This window comes from Diceros bicornis, chromosome 10 (assembly GCF_020826845.1).
Source record: "Diceros bicornis minor isolate mBicDic1 chromosome 10, mDicBic1.mat.cur, whole genome shotgun sequence".
Taxonomy (NCBI): domain Eukaryota; kingdom Metazoa; phylum Chordata; class Mammalia; order Perissodactyla; family Rhinocerotidae; genus Diceros; species Diceros bicornis.
Genome location: NC_080749.1, coordinates 20,736,096 through 20,749,426, shown reverse-complemented (window position 1 = coordinate 20,749,426; position 13,331 = coordinate 20,736,096). Strand labels below are relative to the sequence as shown.

At 34.7% G+C, this 13,331-nt stretch overlaps 1 protein-coding gene across 1 annotated transcript in view; it reads right to left on the bottom strand.

Moving 5' to 3' along the window:
- Positions 1–13,331, bottom strand: part of RAB3GAP1 (RAB3 GTPase activating protein catalytic subunit 1) — a 109,865-nt gene that overhangs the window by 28,295 nt on the left and 68,239 nt on the right. The window contains exons 11-17 of the mRNA XM_058548869.1: positions 13,249–13,322; positions 10,749–10,841; positions 10,124–10,293; positions 7,793–7,882; positions 6,656–6,828; positions 5,356–5,410; positions 4,741–5,112 (exon numbers count right to left, since the gene is read on the bottom strand). Of these exons, the coding sequence (XP_058404852.1) occupies positions 4,741–5,112; positions 5,356–5,410; positions 6,656–6,828; positions 7,793–7,882; positions 10,124–10,293; positions 10,749–10,841; positions 13,249–13,322 (1,027 nt within the window). The remainder of the gene's footprint in view (positions 1–4,740; positions 5,113–5,355; positions 5,411–6,655; positions 6,829–7,792; positions 7,883–10,123; positions 10,294–10,748; positions 10,842–13,248; positions 13,323–13,331) is intronic.

The window sequence follows — 13,331 nt, the reverse complement described above, 5'->3', positions numbered from 1 at the left end:
TGGCTTTTAAAGTATTTAATATTTGTTTATTAAACAAATAAATGAGGAGGGTTTTAAAACTGGACATATGTTAGAACAAGACAGAAATACTTTCATTTTTTTCTTCTTGTCAATCATTGATTATATGAAAACTTTTTTAACAGCTTTTTCGAAGTATAATCGACATAAAATAATTTAAAGGGTATATATGATAACTATATACTCATGAAACAATCACCACAATCAAGATAATGAATATATCCATTACCCGCAAAAGTTTCCTTATGCCCGTTTTTGGAATGTCCATCAAAAAATGAAAACAAACTGTGGTTTCTCTATGCAAGGGACACTACTAAGCGATGAAAATGAATGAATTATTGATATACACAATATGCATGAATTTCAAAATAATTATGCTGAAAGAATTCCTACACAAAAAAACATACTGTACTTACATTAAATTTACATAAAATTGTAGAAAATGCAAACTAACCTATTATTTTTTTAGAGAGAAAAACAAGGCTCAGAAAGGAAACAAAGCTTGACTAGCAATACTGTTAATAAGTGGTGGTGCCAGGATATAAATCTAGTTGTGCTACAGACCCCAAAATCTAGGTCTCTACCACAAGACCTCAATACCAACTGCATGCTTCATAACAAGATTAGAAAAAAATATACACTTGGTTTCTAGCATTAGAATATTCTGTTCTAATACTAAAATGTAGTGATGAAATATCTAAAATGTAATTTACTTTTAAAAGAATATAATGAAGGAAATAGCATAAGGCCTGTCAAACAAAAAAACCTAGTCTTGTAAATTACAGGCACCTGGTAAAAATGCAAAGGACAGCCAAGACAATCTTGAAGAACAAAGTTAGAAGACTTACACTACAAGACAGAAAGATTTATTATAAAGCTACAGTGACAAAGACAGTACATTACTGGCACAAGGATAGACATAGAGACTAGTGGACAGAATAAGGAGTCCAGAAATAGACCAACACACATATAGTCACATGATTTACAACAAAGATGTCACTGCCATTCTGTGGGAAAAGGCAGGTCTTTTCAATAATGGTGTTGGAACAATTGTATCCTTACAGAAAAAAAGAGAATCTTAACCTATTCCTCATACCAAACACAGTCAATTTGAGGTGGATCACACACATAAATGTAATAGGTAAAACAATAAAGCTTCCTGAAGAAAACATAAGGAGAATATCTCCAGGACCTTGGGATAGGTAAACATTTCTTAAACGGGAGACAAAAGTACTATCCACATAAGAAAAACATTGGTAGATCTGAGTTTATTAAAATTAAAAATGCCTGTTCAACAGGAGGCATCATTAAGAAAGTGATCAGGCACCAGACTAGGAGAATTTATTGGTAATTCACATATCCTACTAAGGACTCATATCCAGAATATATGAAGAATTCCTATAAAGCAGTAAGAAAAAAAAAGAACTAGCTTTAAAAAAATTGGCAAAGGCCTTGAATAGGCACTTCACCAAGAAGATATCCAAATACGCAATAAATATAGAAAAATGTGTTCAGTATCATTATTCATCAGGGAAATGTAAAAACATGAGATACTACTACATACCCATCAGAAAGGCAAAAATTAAAATGACAGAAATTATCACGAGTGCAGAGAAGAGTTAACATAGTAAGCCTCACACTGTTATCCTTAAAAAGGCCTGTTTGCAAAGTTGGCCCTTGGCTTGCAACTGGGAACTTGGATTTTGGCAGGGTCCTCACCATACTCAGAACTGATAAAAATGGCTCACTGTGCCTCAACTATTTGTGTAAACAACATGGTTTATGCTGAACACATGCTTTCCTTCTGGGAGTCTGGAATTTTCGTACGTGTGAGGCAGAGAGTGCCTATGTAACCAGCCCCCCAAAACAACCCTGAGCACTGAGCCTCTAACGTTTCCCTGATAGACACTTCTCATGTGTGATCATAATTCGTTGCTGGAGAAATTAAGTGCATCCTGTGTGACTACACTGGGAGGGGACTCTTGGAAGCCTGTGCTTGATATCCTTCAAACTTCGTCCCACATGCCATTTCCTTTTGCTGATTTTCCTTTATACCCTTTTGCTGTAATAAACTATAGCCATGAGCATAACCATGTGCTGAGTCCTGTTGAGTCTTCCTAGCAAATCATCAAACCTAGGAGTTGTGCTGGGGACCCCTGACACATCAAATGCTGGAGATAATGTGGAATAAACAACAATTATTATGTATTGTTGGAGGGAATGTAAATTAGTTCAACCACTTTGAGAGGCTGTTTAGCAATATCTACTAAAGCTAAAACATATTTCTACCATATGGCCCAACAATTCTACTCAGGAATATATCCAAAAGAAAATTAGTGCCTATGTTCACCAAAAGACACTTACGAGAACGTTCATTTATTTATGATAGCTCAAACTATAAACAACTCAAATTCCATCAACAGGTGAATGGATAAGGAAATTGTGGCATATTCATATTAGAGAATACTACAAAGTAATAAAACACACGTACAAGTACTCATACATGCAACAACATGAATCAATCTCACAGATGGTAGTTAAATAAAAAAAGCTCAAAAGAGTCTAAAATGTATGACTCCATTTATATACAAAAGAGTAAGTAAAGTATGATTTCATTTATGAGGTTCAAAAACTGACAAAAACAACCTATGGTGATGCAAGATAAGAGTTACCTGGAGGAGAGTACTGGGCTATGCTATCCAATGCACCTGGCTATATAAATTTAAATAAATTAAACAGGGCCGGCCCCGTGGCTCAGCGGTTAAGCACGCACGCTCCGCTACTGGCGGCCCGGGTTCGGATCCCGGGCGTGCACTGACGCACTGCTTCTCCGGTCATGCTGAGGCCGCGTCCCACATACAGCAACTAGAAGGATGTGCAACTATGACATACAACTATCTACTGGGGCTTTGGGGGAAAAAAAGGAGGAGGATTGGCAATAGATGTTAGCTCAGAGCTGATCTTCCTCACAAAAATAAATAAATTAATTAATTAATTAAACAAAATAAAAAACTCAGTTCCTCAGTTGCATTAGCCACATTTCAAGCACTCAATAGCCACATATGGATAATGGTTACAATACTGGACAGCAGAGATAGAAAATGCACATTTCCATCTTCACAGAAAGTTCTATTGATCAGTACTCTTCTAGGAGGATGGGAATTTTCTATATCTTGATCTGGGTGGTTGTTACATAGGTTTTTAAATACAAAAAAACTCACCAAGCTATACACTTAAGATTTGTGCACTTTATGTATTACTTTATAACTCAGTAAATAAATACACATTTTTTAAATGGCTAAAACATATAATAAATATAAGACATTTATATCTAAAATATGAAGGACTCATATAAATCAAAAAGAATAGGACAGCAACTTAAAAGAAAAACGGTAGGTAATTCACAGGAAAGGATGGCCGTTAAATATTAAAAGATGGTTAGGTTCATCAAAAATCAAGGAAATACAATCTAAAACCCTGAGATAATACTTTTACCCATTATATTGGCAAAAATTTATGACTTGTCAGTTGTTTCCAAAAAATTAAATAAACTATGAATATAAGTACCATGAGTACAAGAATCTTACTGTCCAGTTTCCTACTAAATTCCCAAGGTCTAGAACAGTGGTTGGCATATATTAGGCACTCAATACATACCTACAGAAGGCAGAAAGTGAGAAAGGAAAGTTGGGGAGAGAACAGTATTCCCTTACTCCCATATTCACCATTGACGGAGTGTAAAATAGGTTCAGCCTCTTTGAAGAGAAATTTTGTAACTTGTATATCAGTTTACCAATCTCATTTCTCATTTTTTTCCATAGAGAAACACTCATATGTGAACACACAATATATGAAAAACTACAAACTATTAAGGCACCGTAATAGCAAAAACTTGCAAATAACATGTATTTTGCCTTAAGAGGAGAATGGTTAAATAAATTATGGCTCTTCCATGATGTGTAACATCACACAGCAATTAAAAAGAAATGAAGTAAATCTACATGTAACGACATGGAAATATCTTCAAGACATATTAGGTTAAACAAAAAGTTGCACACCAGTGCATACGTTTAAAAACAAAAAATCCACAGAACTATGTATCATATGCACACACATATAAGTACATCAATGCATAAAAAGAGATACAAGATTATTATTATAACCCAACCAATAATAGTGGCTACTTACAGGGATGAGAGTTGAACTAGTAGGTGGTGGCTTTCACTTTTTCTAGATCTGAGTTTTTCATAACAAAATGTATTCACATATTACTTATATAAAACAACCCCACAAAACCGACTGCTCTTCCTTAGGTGTTGAGTTGTTGCTGTTCTACTTCCTAATAGTGTAAAATGGCTTCAAACTACATTTTTGAACAGATAAAAACTAATCATATAATTGAAGAATGTTTACTGTTATTCTTTCCCCTCCATATTTTTGGGTTTTGTTTTTTTAAACACCTAAGTACTCACCACTCAGTTTAAGAAATAACAGATCACCTTATACATGATGAGCTACTGTCTACTTACACTTCAAAACATTTCTCAATTTCAGAAATGGTAGATCTAAAAGCCCCAATAGTTTCTTTAGATTTCAAATCTTAGATCTTTGAACACAGACTGCTTAAACAATTGCCCCTACCCAAAGCAATCATCTCCTACTAGGATAAAGTTATATAAACAACAAAATAACAAAAACTAAAAGAGCCAGTCCATATCCTACCTGGGTTACTGGAATGTAGAGAGGTTCTCCATTATGTAGCAGTGTAAGTTTCCCATGCTGACAGAGTCGTCCTTCTGGCTTTAAATTTGCCATCTCCTTAGGTCCTCCTTTCTTGCCACTCTCTTGTCCATTTCCCTTAAGTTCTTCAGTATCACTTAGGCATTCAAAAAATTCTTCTTCGCTGTCACTCCAAGAATCCCAAGATTTTCCCACCTCTCCCTTTTCCTTTTCCGTACCTTTTAGATTATCTGGCCCCAGCTGGTCTCCAGCTCTTCCAGCATCCCCTGGATATGTATTAGTTACATTATCTGAAGTACTTGTCTTTCTCCCCTCATCACGTGCCTTCTTTCTTTCAATACAACAATTTAACATCTTAAGAAAACAAAAATAACATTTACATTTGAATTAGTTACAGTAAAATAACAATCTGTCCACTGCTTGAATATTTAACTTTCATTCTCCACCCCATCCCTGGACCTTCTTGTGAATGACAGTGACTATAAGAAACCTACAGCAGCACAATGAGAATAGCCTATAACCCATTATTACATTTAGTATAAGAATAAGCTCCAATTGAATCAAGACAGTTATATACTGTCATTGGGAAATCTTTACCTGTAGTTTCTGATGCAGTAAACAACATCTTAGATCTGGAGGTCCACTTGCTAATCTATCAAATAAAGTAGTGGGAAAAGAAAGCTTAGTTTTAGTAAAATTGCTTCAGATATGCATATTTTTTATACTACCATAAATTTCAGCCATATTGATAAGAAATCAAAACTAGATTTCTAGAGGTAAGGTAACTGAGAAGGATGGAGCAAATAAGATTAAAAGATCAAAATTTATTTTACCCATCTAGTCCACAAATCACCAACAGCAAATATAATAAATATTTCAAAGCATAATAGCAAACTAGTGATAGCTCTCAAGCTAACAAAAACTTAAAATGCAAAAAAATCTCTAAATCCACCCCAGGAAGTAGCTGGCATAAAATATTTCTCACCATACAAAACAGATTAGACTATGTATTCAGTTCTCAATTATTATAGTGGATTCTCTATATAAAAACCATCGACCTCCATCTCTCTTTTGCTTAGGGAGCCTAGACTGCCTCTAGTTCTACACCACTAGCTTCCCAGTAATCAGCCAAGAGATAATCCAGTTAAGTGGAGACTGGCAAATAACATAGTGTAAACATTTTTGGATCAATCACCATTTTATATTACTCATATCACGATACTCCTCCCTTAGCATGGGTAGATGAGCAGTAACCTATGCACTATCAACATATATGCTAACTGAATTCTTCTATTTAAGTGAAGTGTCAATATAAATTATACCAAAAGATTACAGGTAATGTTTAATATTTGAACTTGTGAATTCTAAAGATGTTTTCCCTCCAACTATAAAAATATATGTTCACTACAGAAGATTCAGAAAATACACAAACATATAAAGAATAAATTAAAAATATAATTTCATATGTGGGAAAACTACTGTTAATATTCAGCTGTATTTATTTCCAATTATTTTTCCACACATATACATAGCACAATTGAAAGCACTCTGTATATACAATAATATGCTCTACTTTACTATAAATATTATGATCATTTTCTATGTTATTAGAGATTCTTAGAAAAAACCCTTGTAATGGATCCATAACTTTGCATTGTAGAGATATATCATGATTTATTTAACCATTCTTTTATGTTTGATACTTAGGTTGTTTCACCTTTTTTTTTCCCTATTATAAATTTGCTGCACTGAACACCTCTGAACATTAATTGTGTCCAAAGTTTCTTACCGCTTTCCTAGGGCAGATCTCCTAGAAGGAGAGAATTAATGGGTCAAAAGTCAAATTCTGCTAACAAACAAAAATCCTATCTATACAACTGGAAATTGAAATTATTACCCTGGAATCAGAAAGTTGTTTTCCCATCTGAAACGCATTTCAAGAACAAATTCCTGCCAGAGATGTGCCACTCCTTTCAATCCTCCGTGGTAGAAATTGATCATACAAAGACACAAAGCCAATTTGTATGTTAAACTATCAGATGGTGCAGATTTGAACTGATTGTAGAGATTCTAAATTTAACAAAATAGAAACAAAGCAAAACGTAACATATTTACATGTATTAATCAAAAACTGTGTGGGGAGAGATTTTAATACTAAAATTAACCCATCCTACTCAAATTAGCTTTCATCAAATGTCTAATACATTACTGCCTAAATTGTTCTTCAGCAGTTCCCCACGTTTTCAAGATTTCTACAAGGATCAAAAAAGTGAGGCTCTAGTTTTAGTGAGGCTGAAGTTACAGCTTTCAGTTTCTTCTGTGGAATCTTCAAGATATACTAAAAATTTCACGTGATGTTTTAAAAATCTTTTAATTATAAATGAGTACACTTTTGTGTGTTTGACACACTTGTCAAAACCAAAAACATAAAATAAAATCAGAACTGTATAAACTGAAAATGTAAAGCCTCTGCTTTTCCTCCTCACTTCATGAAATCTACTTCCTAACGATAACTACTGTTAACAGTTTGATGTATCTCTACACCTGTCATTTAAACTCTCATTTCTCAATTTATCAAAGACTTGGGTAAGGAAAATATGAAAATTTTACTTTATTTTACACATTTTACTTCATTAGTTTTCCACTCACTGTCTAGTTTTGAAATATAAAAGAATCTGTTGCAAAACATAAATCTGATGATTTCATGAAAAGTCTAAAATGAGAGAAATCCTATAACCAGGCACAGTTGTAGGATTTAAAATGTTATATTTAAATATTTAAAATGTTATTTTTTTCATTTCAGTATTTATTATTTCATCTGTTTCCAGAAAAGTTCTTGCTACTCAAGATATGTATCTATGGCAATGTTTCATAGCAGGTCATTACCTAAGTGGAAGCCATGATCTCCTTTCAAGTTTTCCTTCGGTGATTTTAAAATGAAAAGATCCTTATGCTACTAAACTAGAATTATAGCAAACCTCTAGAAATTCAATGCATTTTAAATATTTTAATATTGAACTCCAAATCAACTTACATATTCTTCACTCTCTGATGGAGGATTATTGTTGTCTGTTGAAGAAGTTCCATCTAATGGTTTCTCAGAAGCAGCATCAGGGAATAAAAACTTAGCGAGAAGAAAGAAAATAACCACATTTTTGACCAAATTTCCTACTTTGTAATTTTTGATTTTTGTTGATTTGACTTTTTAATGGTTTTGCTCTTAAACCAACAGGAATATTCTTATTGTACTGGCCAGTTGATTATACACTATCTCAAAGGTTTTCTATTTTTCTTTGAAAGTACAGCGTTTCAGTGACTAGTCAATTTTAGAAATCAGACATTTTTCTTAAATGTAAACATGTGGTTCTATGAACTAAACAGAATACAAAACCAAAATCTCTTCACTATGATTTCAGGTTCATCCAAGATCCTTAAATTTTTAAAAAGTATTAATATTACTAAAAAGACAAAACTATAAAAAAAAAACTTTAGAACACGCAAATAATCTGAGACTCTGTAGAGTTATATTATCCACAGGTTTTCATATATGAAATGCCAAAAGTATGATATTTAAGACGCATAACTTTATTTTATGAGATATCCCAGAAAGCAGGAAGCAGTCTAAACCTGTAATGACCGGTGTACCTTTTCCACACGGTTTCTGTTTGTGTGTATGTAAAAGTGGTAAAAAAAAAAAAAAAAAAAAAAAAGTTCAGTGCATATGACAACCAAGCCATACAATTGGAATAAAATCTCTAAGTATACTATCTTTTTTTTTGTGTGTGTGTGTGTGTGTGTGTGAGAGGAAGATCAGCCCTGAGCTAACGTCCATGCTAATCCTCCTCTTTTTGCTGAGGAAGACCGGCTCTGAGCTAACATCCATGCTAATCCTCCTCTTTTTGCTGAGGAAGACCGGCTCTGAGTTAACATCTATTGCCAATCCTCCTCCTTTTTCCCCCCGGCCCCCAAAGCCCCAGTAGATAGTTGTACGTCATAGCTGCACATCCTTTTAGTTGCTGTATGTGGGACGCGGCCTCAGCGTGGCCAGACAAGCGGTGCATCAGCGTGTGCCCGGGATCCGAACCCGGGCCACCAGTAGCGGAGTGCATGCACTTAACTGCTAAGCCATGGGGCCGGCCCTCTAAGTATACTTTCTTAAGAAGGGGTCTTCTCTACAGAAATTTATTCTTAGTCCTTTTATCAAACTGTTCCTCCCAAGTGTTTTGTAGTACTCCTGACTTGTAATTCCTTTTACTATGCATACTTTGCACATATTACAGAACATCCTCAACAAATTTTAAAAATAGATGAACTACTATGTGCCAACCCCTACTACTAGGCACATTTACAAACAACATCCTATTCTCATACCATTGTGTGGGCTAAATATCACTGCCACTGTCTTACAGATATATAAGCTGAAAATCTGGTTAAGAGTCTTGTTCAGATTAATAGCAGGGATAGGATTAACACCAAGTTTCCAAGTCCAGTATTCTTTTCATTGCACTACTCTTGAAGGTTTTTCCCAAGATGGTCTTAATGAATAAACTGCCAGAAATACGATTACAGCTACAATTCCAGTAAGAATAGCTATTATTCCAGTAAGAATAGCTATTATTTATCAAAGGCCTATTACTTCCAGGCAGTGTAACAGAAGTTCCTTTCATCCAGACAATTTCCTAAGGTTTTGTTAGCCTCATTTATAGATGAGGAAACTAAAGTTAAATGGCTTGTCCAAAGTCATATAGTAAATCAGGATTAAACCCTGGTGTGTGTGGCTCCCAGGCCGGGCCTCTTCTACCACGGTGTAACTAGGAGACACCCTAGCCCTTTCGACTACTCACTATAAAGCTTTCTCTGGACTGTTGTGAAATAAAGTTTTCAAAAATACAATTCTGATGTCAGCCTCCCGCTTAAAATGGTATTAAACTGCAAGATAAACTCCAGTGTTTCAGCATGGCAGGTTACCTGCTACCTCTCTAGCCTCATCCCTGGCTACTCCCTGGGAAGTACCCTACAATATACCAAACTGTTCAACATGCTCAGGCCTCTGCTATTCCTCTGCTTCCAAAGCTTTCTTCACTTCAAGATGCAGCTCAAGTGTCCCTCTTGATGAAGCCTTCTCTGATTCCCACTGCCCAGACAGATACATCCCCTGTGTTCTCACTTCTTACATGCAACATAGTATTATAATTGTTGTTTACTTTCCTTCTTCCCACTACACAGGCGGGAACTCTCTGAATGTGGAGACTTTGTTTTACTCATTTTATATTACCAATCCAGTGCCTGCCACAAAGAAGAGACTGAATATATAATGAATAAATAAGTATGCATACAGACATATAAAGACACTACATTTAGTTACCAAGAGAATAGTATTGAGGACATCATTATTCAGTGGTGATTCTTCTACACCTCTGTGTTTCCGTATTTTCTTCTTTGCAGTGTGTACCATATTTGAAACTGATAATTTATGAATTGGAACTGGTGCTGGCTCTGTCAACTTTGACAAAGCATGACTTATATCAGCAATTTCTATAAAAAGAATAGAAACAAATACACATTATATCCCCAGCCTTAGCAGCTTAAAGTGATGAATAAACTGATGATTGTACAGAATATTTCAGTCACTCTTTCACTAGTGTTACAAGGTCTCAGAATTATAGAATTTTAATACACGTCAGCTTTATATGCATGCATGATTGACAAAGGTGTAACAAATTATTTCTCCCCAGGGGTCTTCAAAAGTAAACCTCTAAAATCCTGCTTTTCAAAGTGTCTTACAATTTTGGTGGAAAGAATTTATTAAATGCACTTAATGTTTTAAAGCTTTGGGTATAGCCTGGAGAGAAATGGTAGCTGTCTAGTCCATCAAAACTTGCTTCTCTAACTTAATTCGAATGAGAAAATAGATGGAAAGTTGCTGGAAAATGTGCCAAAGAAAAAGCGTTAGACATTTGAAAATAATCAAACAAAAAACAGTACGTCACCTCTCCCTTCTTCCTCAAATGTAGATCGTCCAAGAATCTCATCAGTTGACTCCTTTCGACGGCAAATTTTAAAAAATTCAGTGACAAAATCACCTACATAGAAAAAATGTTACTCATTTTTGACAACTAAAAGAAATCAGCCCTACAAATTAAAGTACGTGTCTTTTCTCAGAAGCTATTAACTAAGATGAAGTAGAAAAAGAAGCTATTCAGTTTTTCCACCCAAGACAAAAATTAATCTTATTTCAAAGGTAGGCTTGCTTTTCCTTTCTCTCCATGTCCCAGGATAGTAAAAAAGTTTTCCTTAGAATTCCCTCTAGAATAAATGGAAAAATAATTGCACCTAATAATATTAAGCACTTCCTATGTGCCTGAATAAGACAAATAATAGCTATTCTCATTAAGTTGTATGAGTAACAAGAATATTACTATATGTATGCAGTGGTCTTTTTCCCCTAACTGCCACCCTACTACAATTCTGAATCCATTAAAAAAATAGAAATTAAAAAGAAATTCTAAAGATATGTCTCTAGAGAATTAAGAAATCATATATGATGCAGTTATTTCAGCTTCAGCTGCATATTAATGGTACTCTTTGTGTCATTATTATAAGAAAGGGGAAAAAGATCTGATATTGTCTAAAGAGCTGCAATGAGATATGTGCACAAAGAAATTAAAGCTTAATAAGAACCATCAGTACTAAAATTATCAGACAATATAATATACCAAGTACATCTAAGTTTCAAATTCACCAACTAGTTCTGAATAAACCTAGAACATTTTCTGGACTTCTTCAGAAAGAAGGAAAATCCTATAACCTAGTCACGTAAACTATATGACTATAGTTTATTATATATGACTATATAATCCTATAGTCTAGTCATATAAACATATAAAGTCAAAGAGGTAGGGTGAGATCATGGAACAATAACTTAAAATAAGAATACTTTTAATTCTAAGGTCCTGCAATTATCACAGAAGTCAGCTGAAGAGGAATAACAAGGAACTAGGAAACAATTTAGTAAATAAATTTAATAATTCAATGATTAAACAAGAGAAACTATTTATTGAGCATTTACTATAAGACAGGCACTGTGTTAAATGTTTTACACATACACACATAATCTTACTTGATCTTCTCAATAACCCTATGAAGTATGTACTATTGTTATCTCTATTTTACTAAAACTTGAAGAGATTATGAAACTTGCTCAAACTGGTGGATCTAGGATTTGAAACAAGGTCTATTCAGTTCTAAAACTCCTGATATCAAACCTCTACTTGTCTCCTTAACACCCCAAGACAAATTCACTGACGGCAGGAATTTTAGCTTATACATCTTTATATTCACTATTATATAGTTAGCATAAATGGCATATGATGAATGATAAATAGCCCAAGAAAATAATGCTTTAGGGAAATGCATCACTACTGTCACCAATATATATATTTTTTTTTGTGAGGAAGATCGGCCCTGAGCTAACATCTGCCAATCCTCCTCGTTTTTTGCTGAGGAAGACCGGCCCTGGGCTAACATCCATGCCCCTCTTCCTCTACTTTATATGGGACGCCGGCACAGCATAGCTTGACAAGTGGTGCGTTGGTGCGTGCCCGGGATCCGAACCGGCGAACCCCGGGCCGCTGCAGCAGAGCGTGTGCACTTAACTGCTTGCGCCACCCGGCCAGTCCACTGTCATCAATATTTAGTAACTCCATCAGTTGAACAGTATATATTAGGTTATATGAAGTGAAGGTGGCATAGATGAACACAGAAATGGAGAAAATATTTTCACATGTACTAAATATAAGAGAGGAAAAAGATGGAAAGGCACACTGAGGAGATGGGTTTGGAAGACTTCATGAAAGAGATATATTTACAAAAGTGGGATACAATAATACTATCTGAATAGCAATTGATATTTTTCAAAGTATTTCTATTTATGTTATTTCACTTGATTCTTCAAATAACCCTATGAGGTGTACAAGATTATTTACATCTCTTTTCCTCTATCAGAAAATAAGTTTGTAGATGTGGTACAACTCTACAGAAGGGATCCAATAAGATTGTTAAAATCAGTGCTCTTCCCATCATATACCACAGGTCCATAGGGATGACAAAAGGGAAAAAGGCCTCCACTAACTAGAATGGAAGATGCACACTATGCCACGGGAGGAAAAAAAAGGGAGTGATAAAAGCATTAAAAGAATAAAACTCAGATTATGAGAAAATATCAGAGAATTCTGAGGTGTAGACTGGTTAAAATTAAAACACGAGAAAGAAATCCTGTGAGTACTATTCAAGAATAAATAGAAGGATTTACTGCTGTTGGCAAAGATTTTTTTAATGGTGTTAACCAAGGAGGTCACAAATGTAAAAAGATAAAAATAAAAAATACTTTTTTGATAGATGAAATAAAGTATAAACAATGCATTCAGTGTTCCTGATCTGCAATATAGGTAGACTGGTGGTCGTTCAGGAATGGAACATCATATATCTTACCTAGCAAACACTGAGGATTATCAGCTTTTCGAACTCTAACAGACCAATGGGGAGCCTGAAGAGGATCCAAATCACTAAAATGC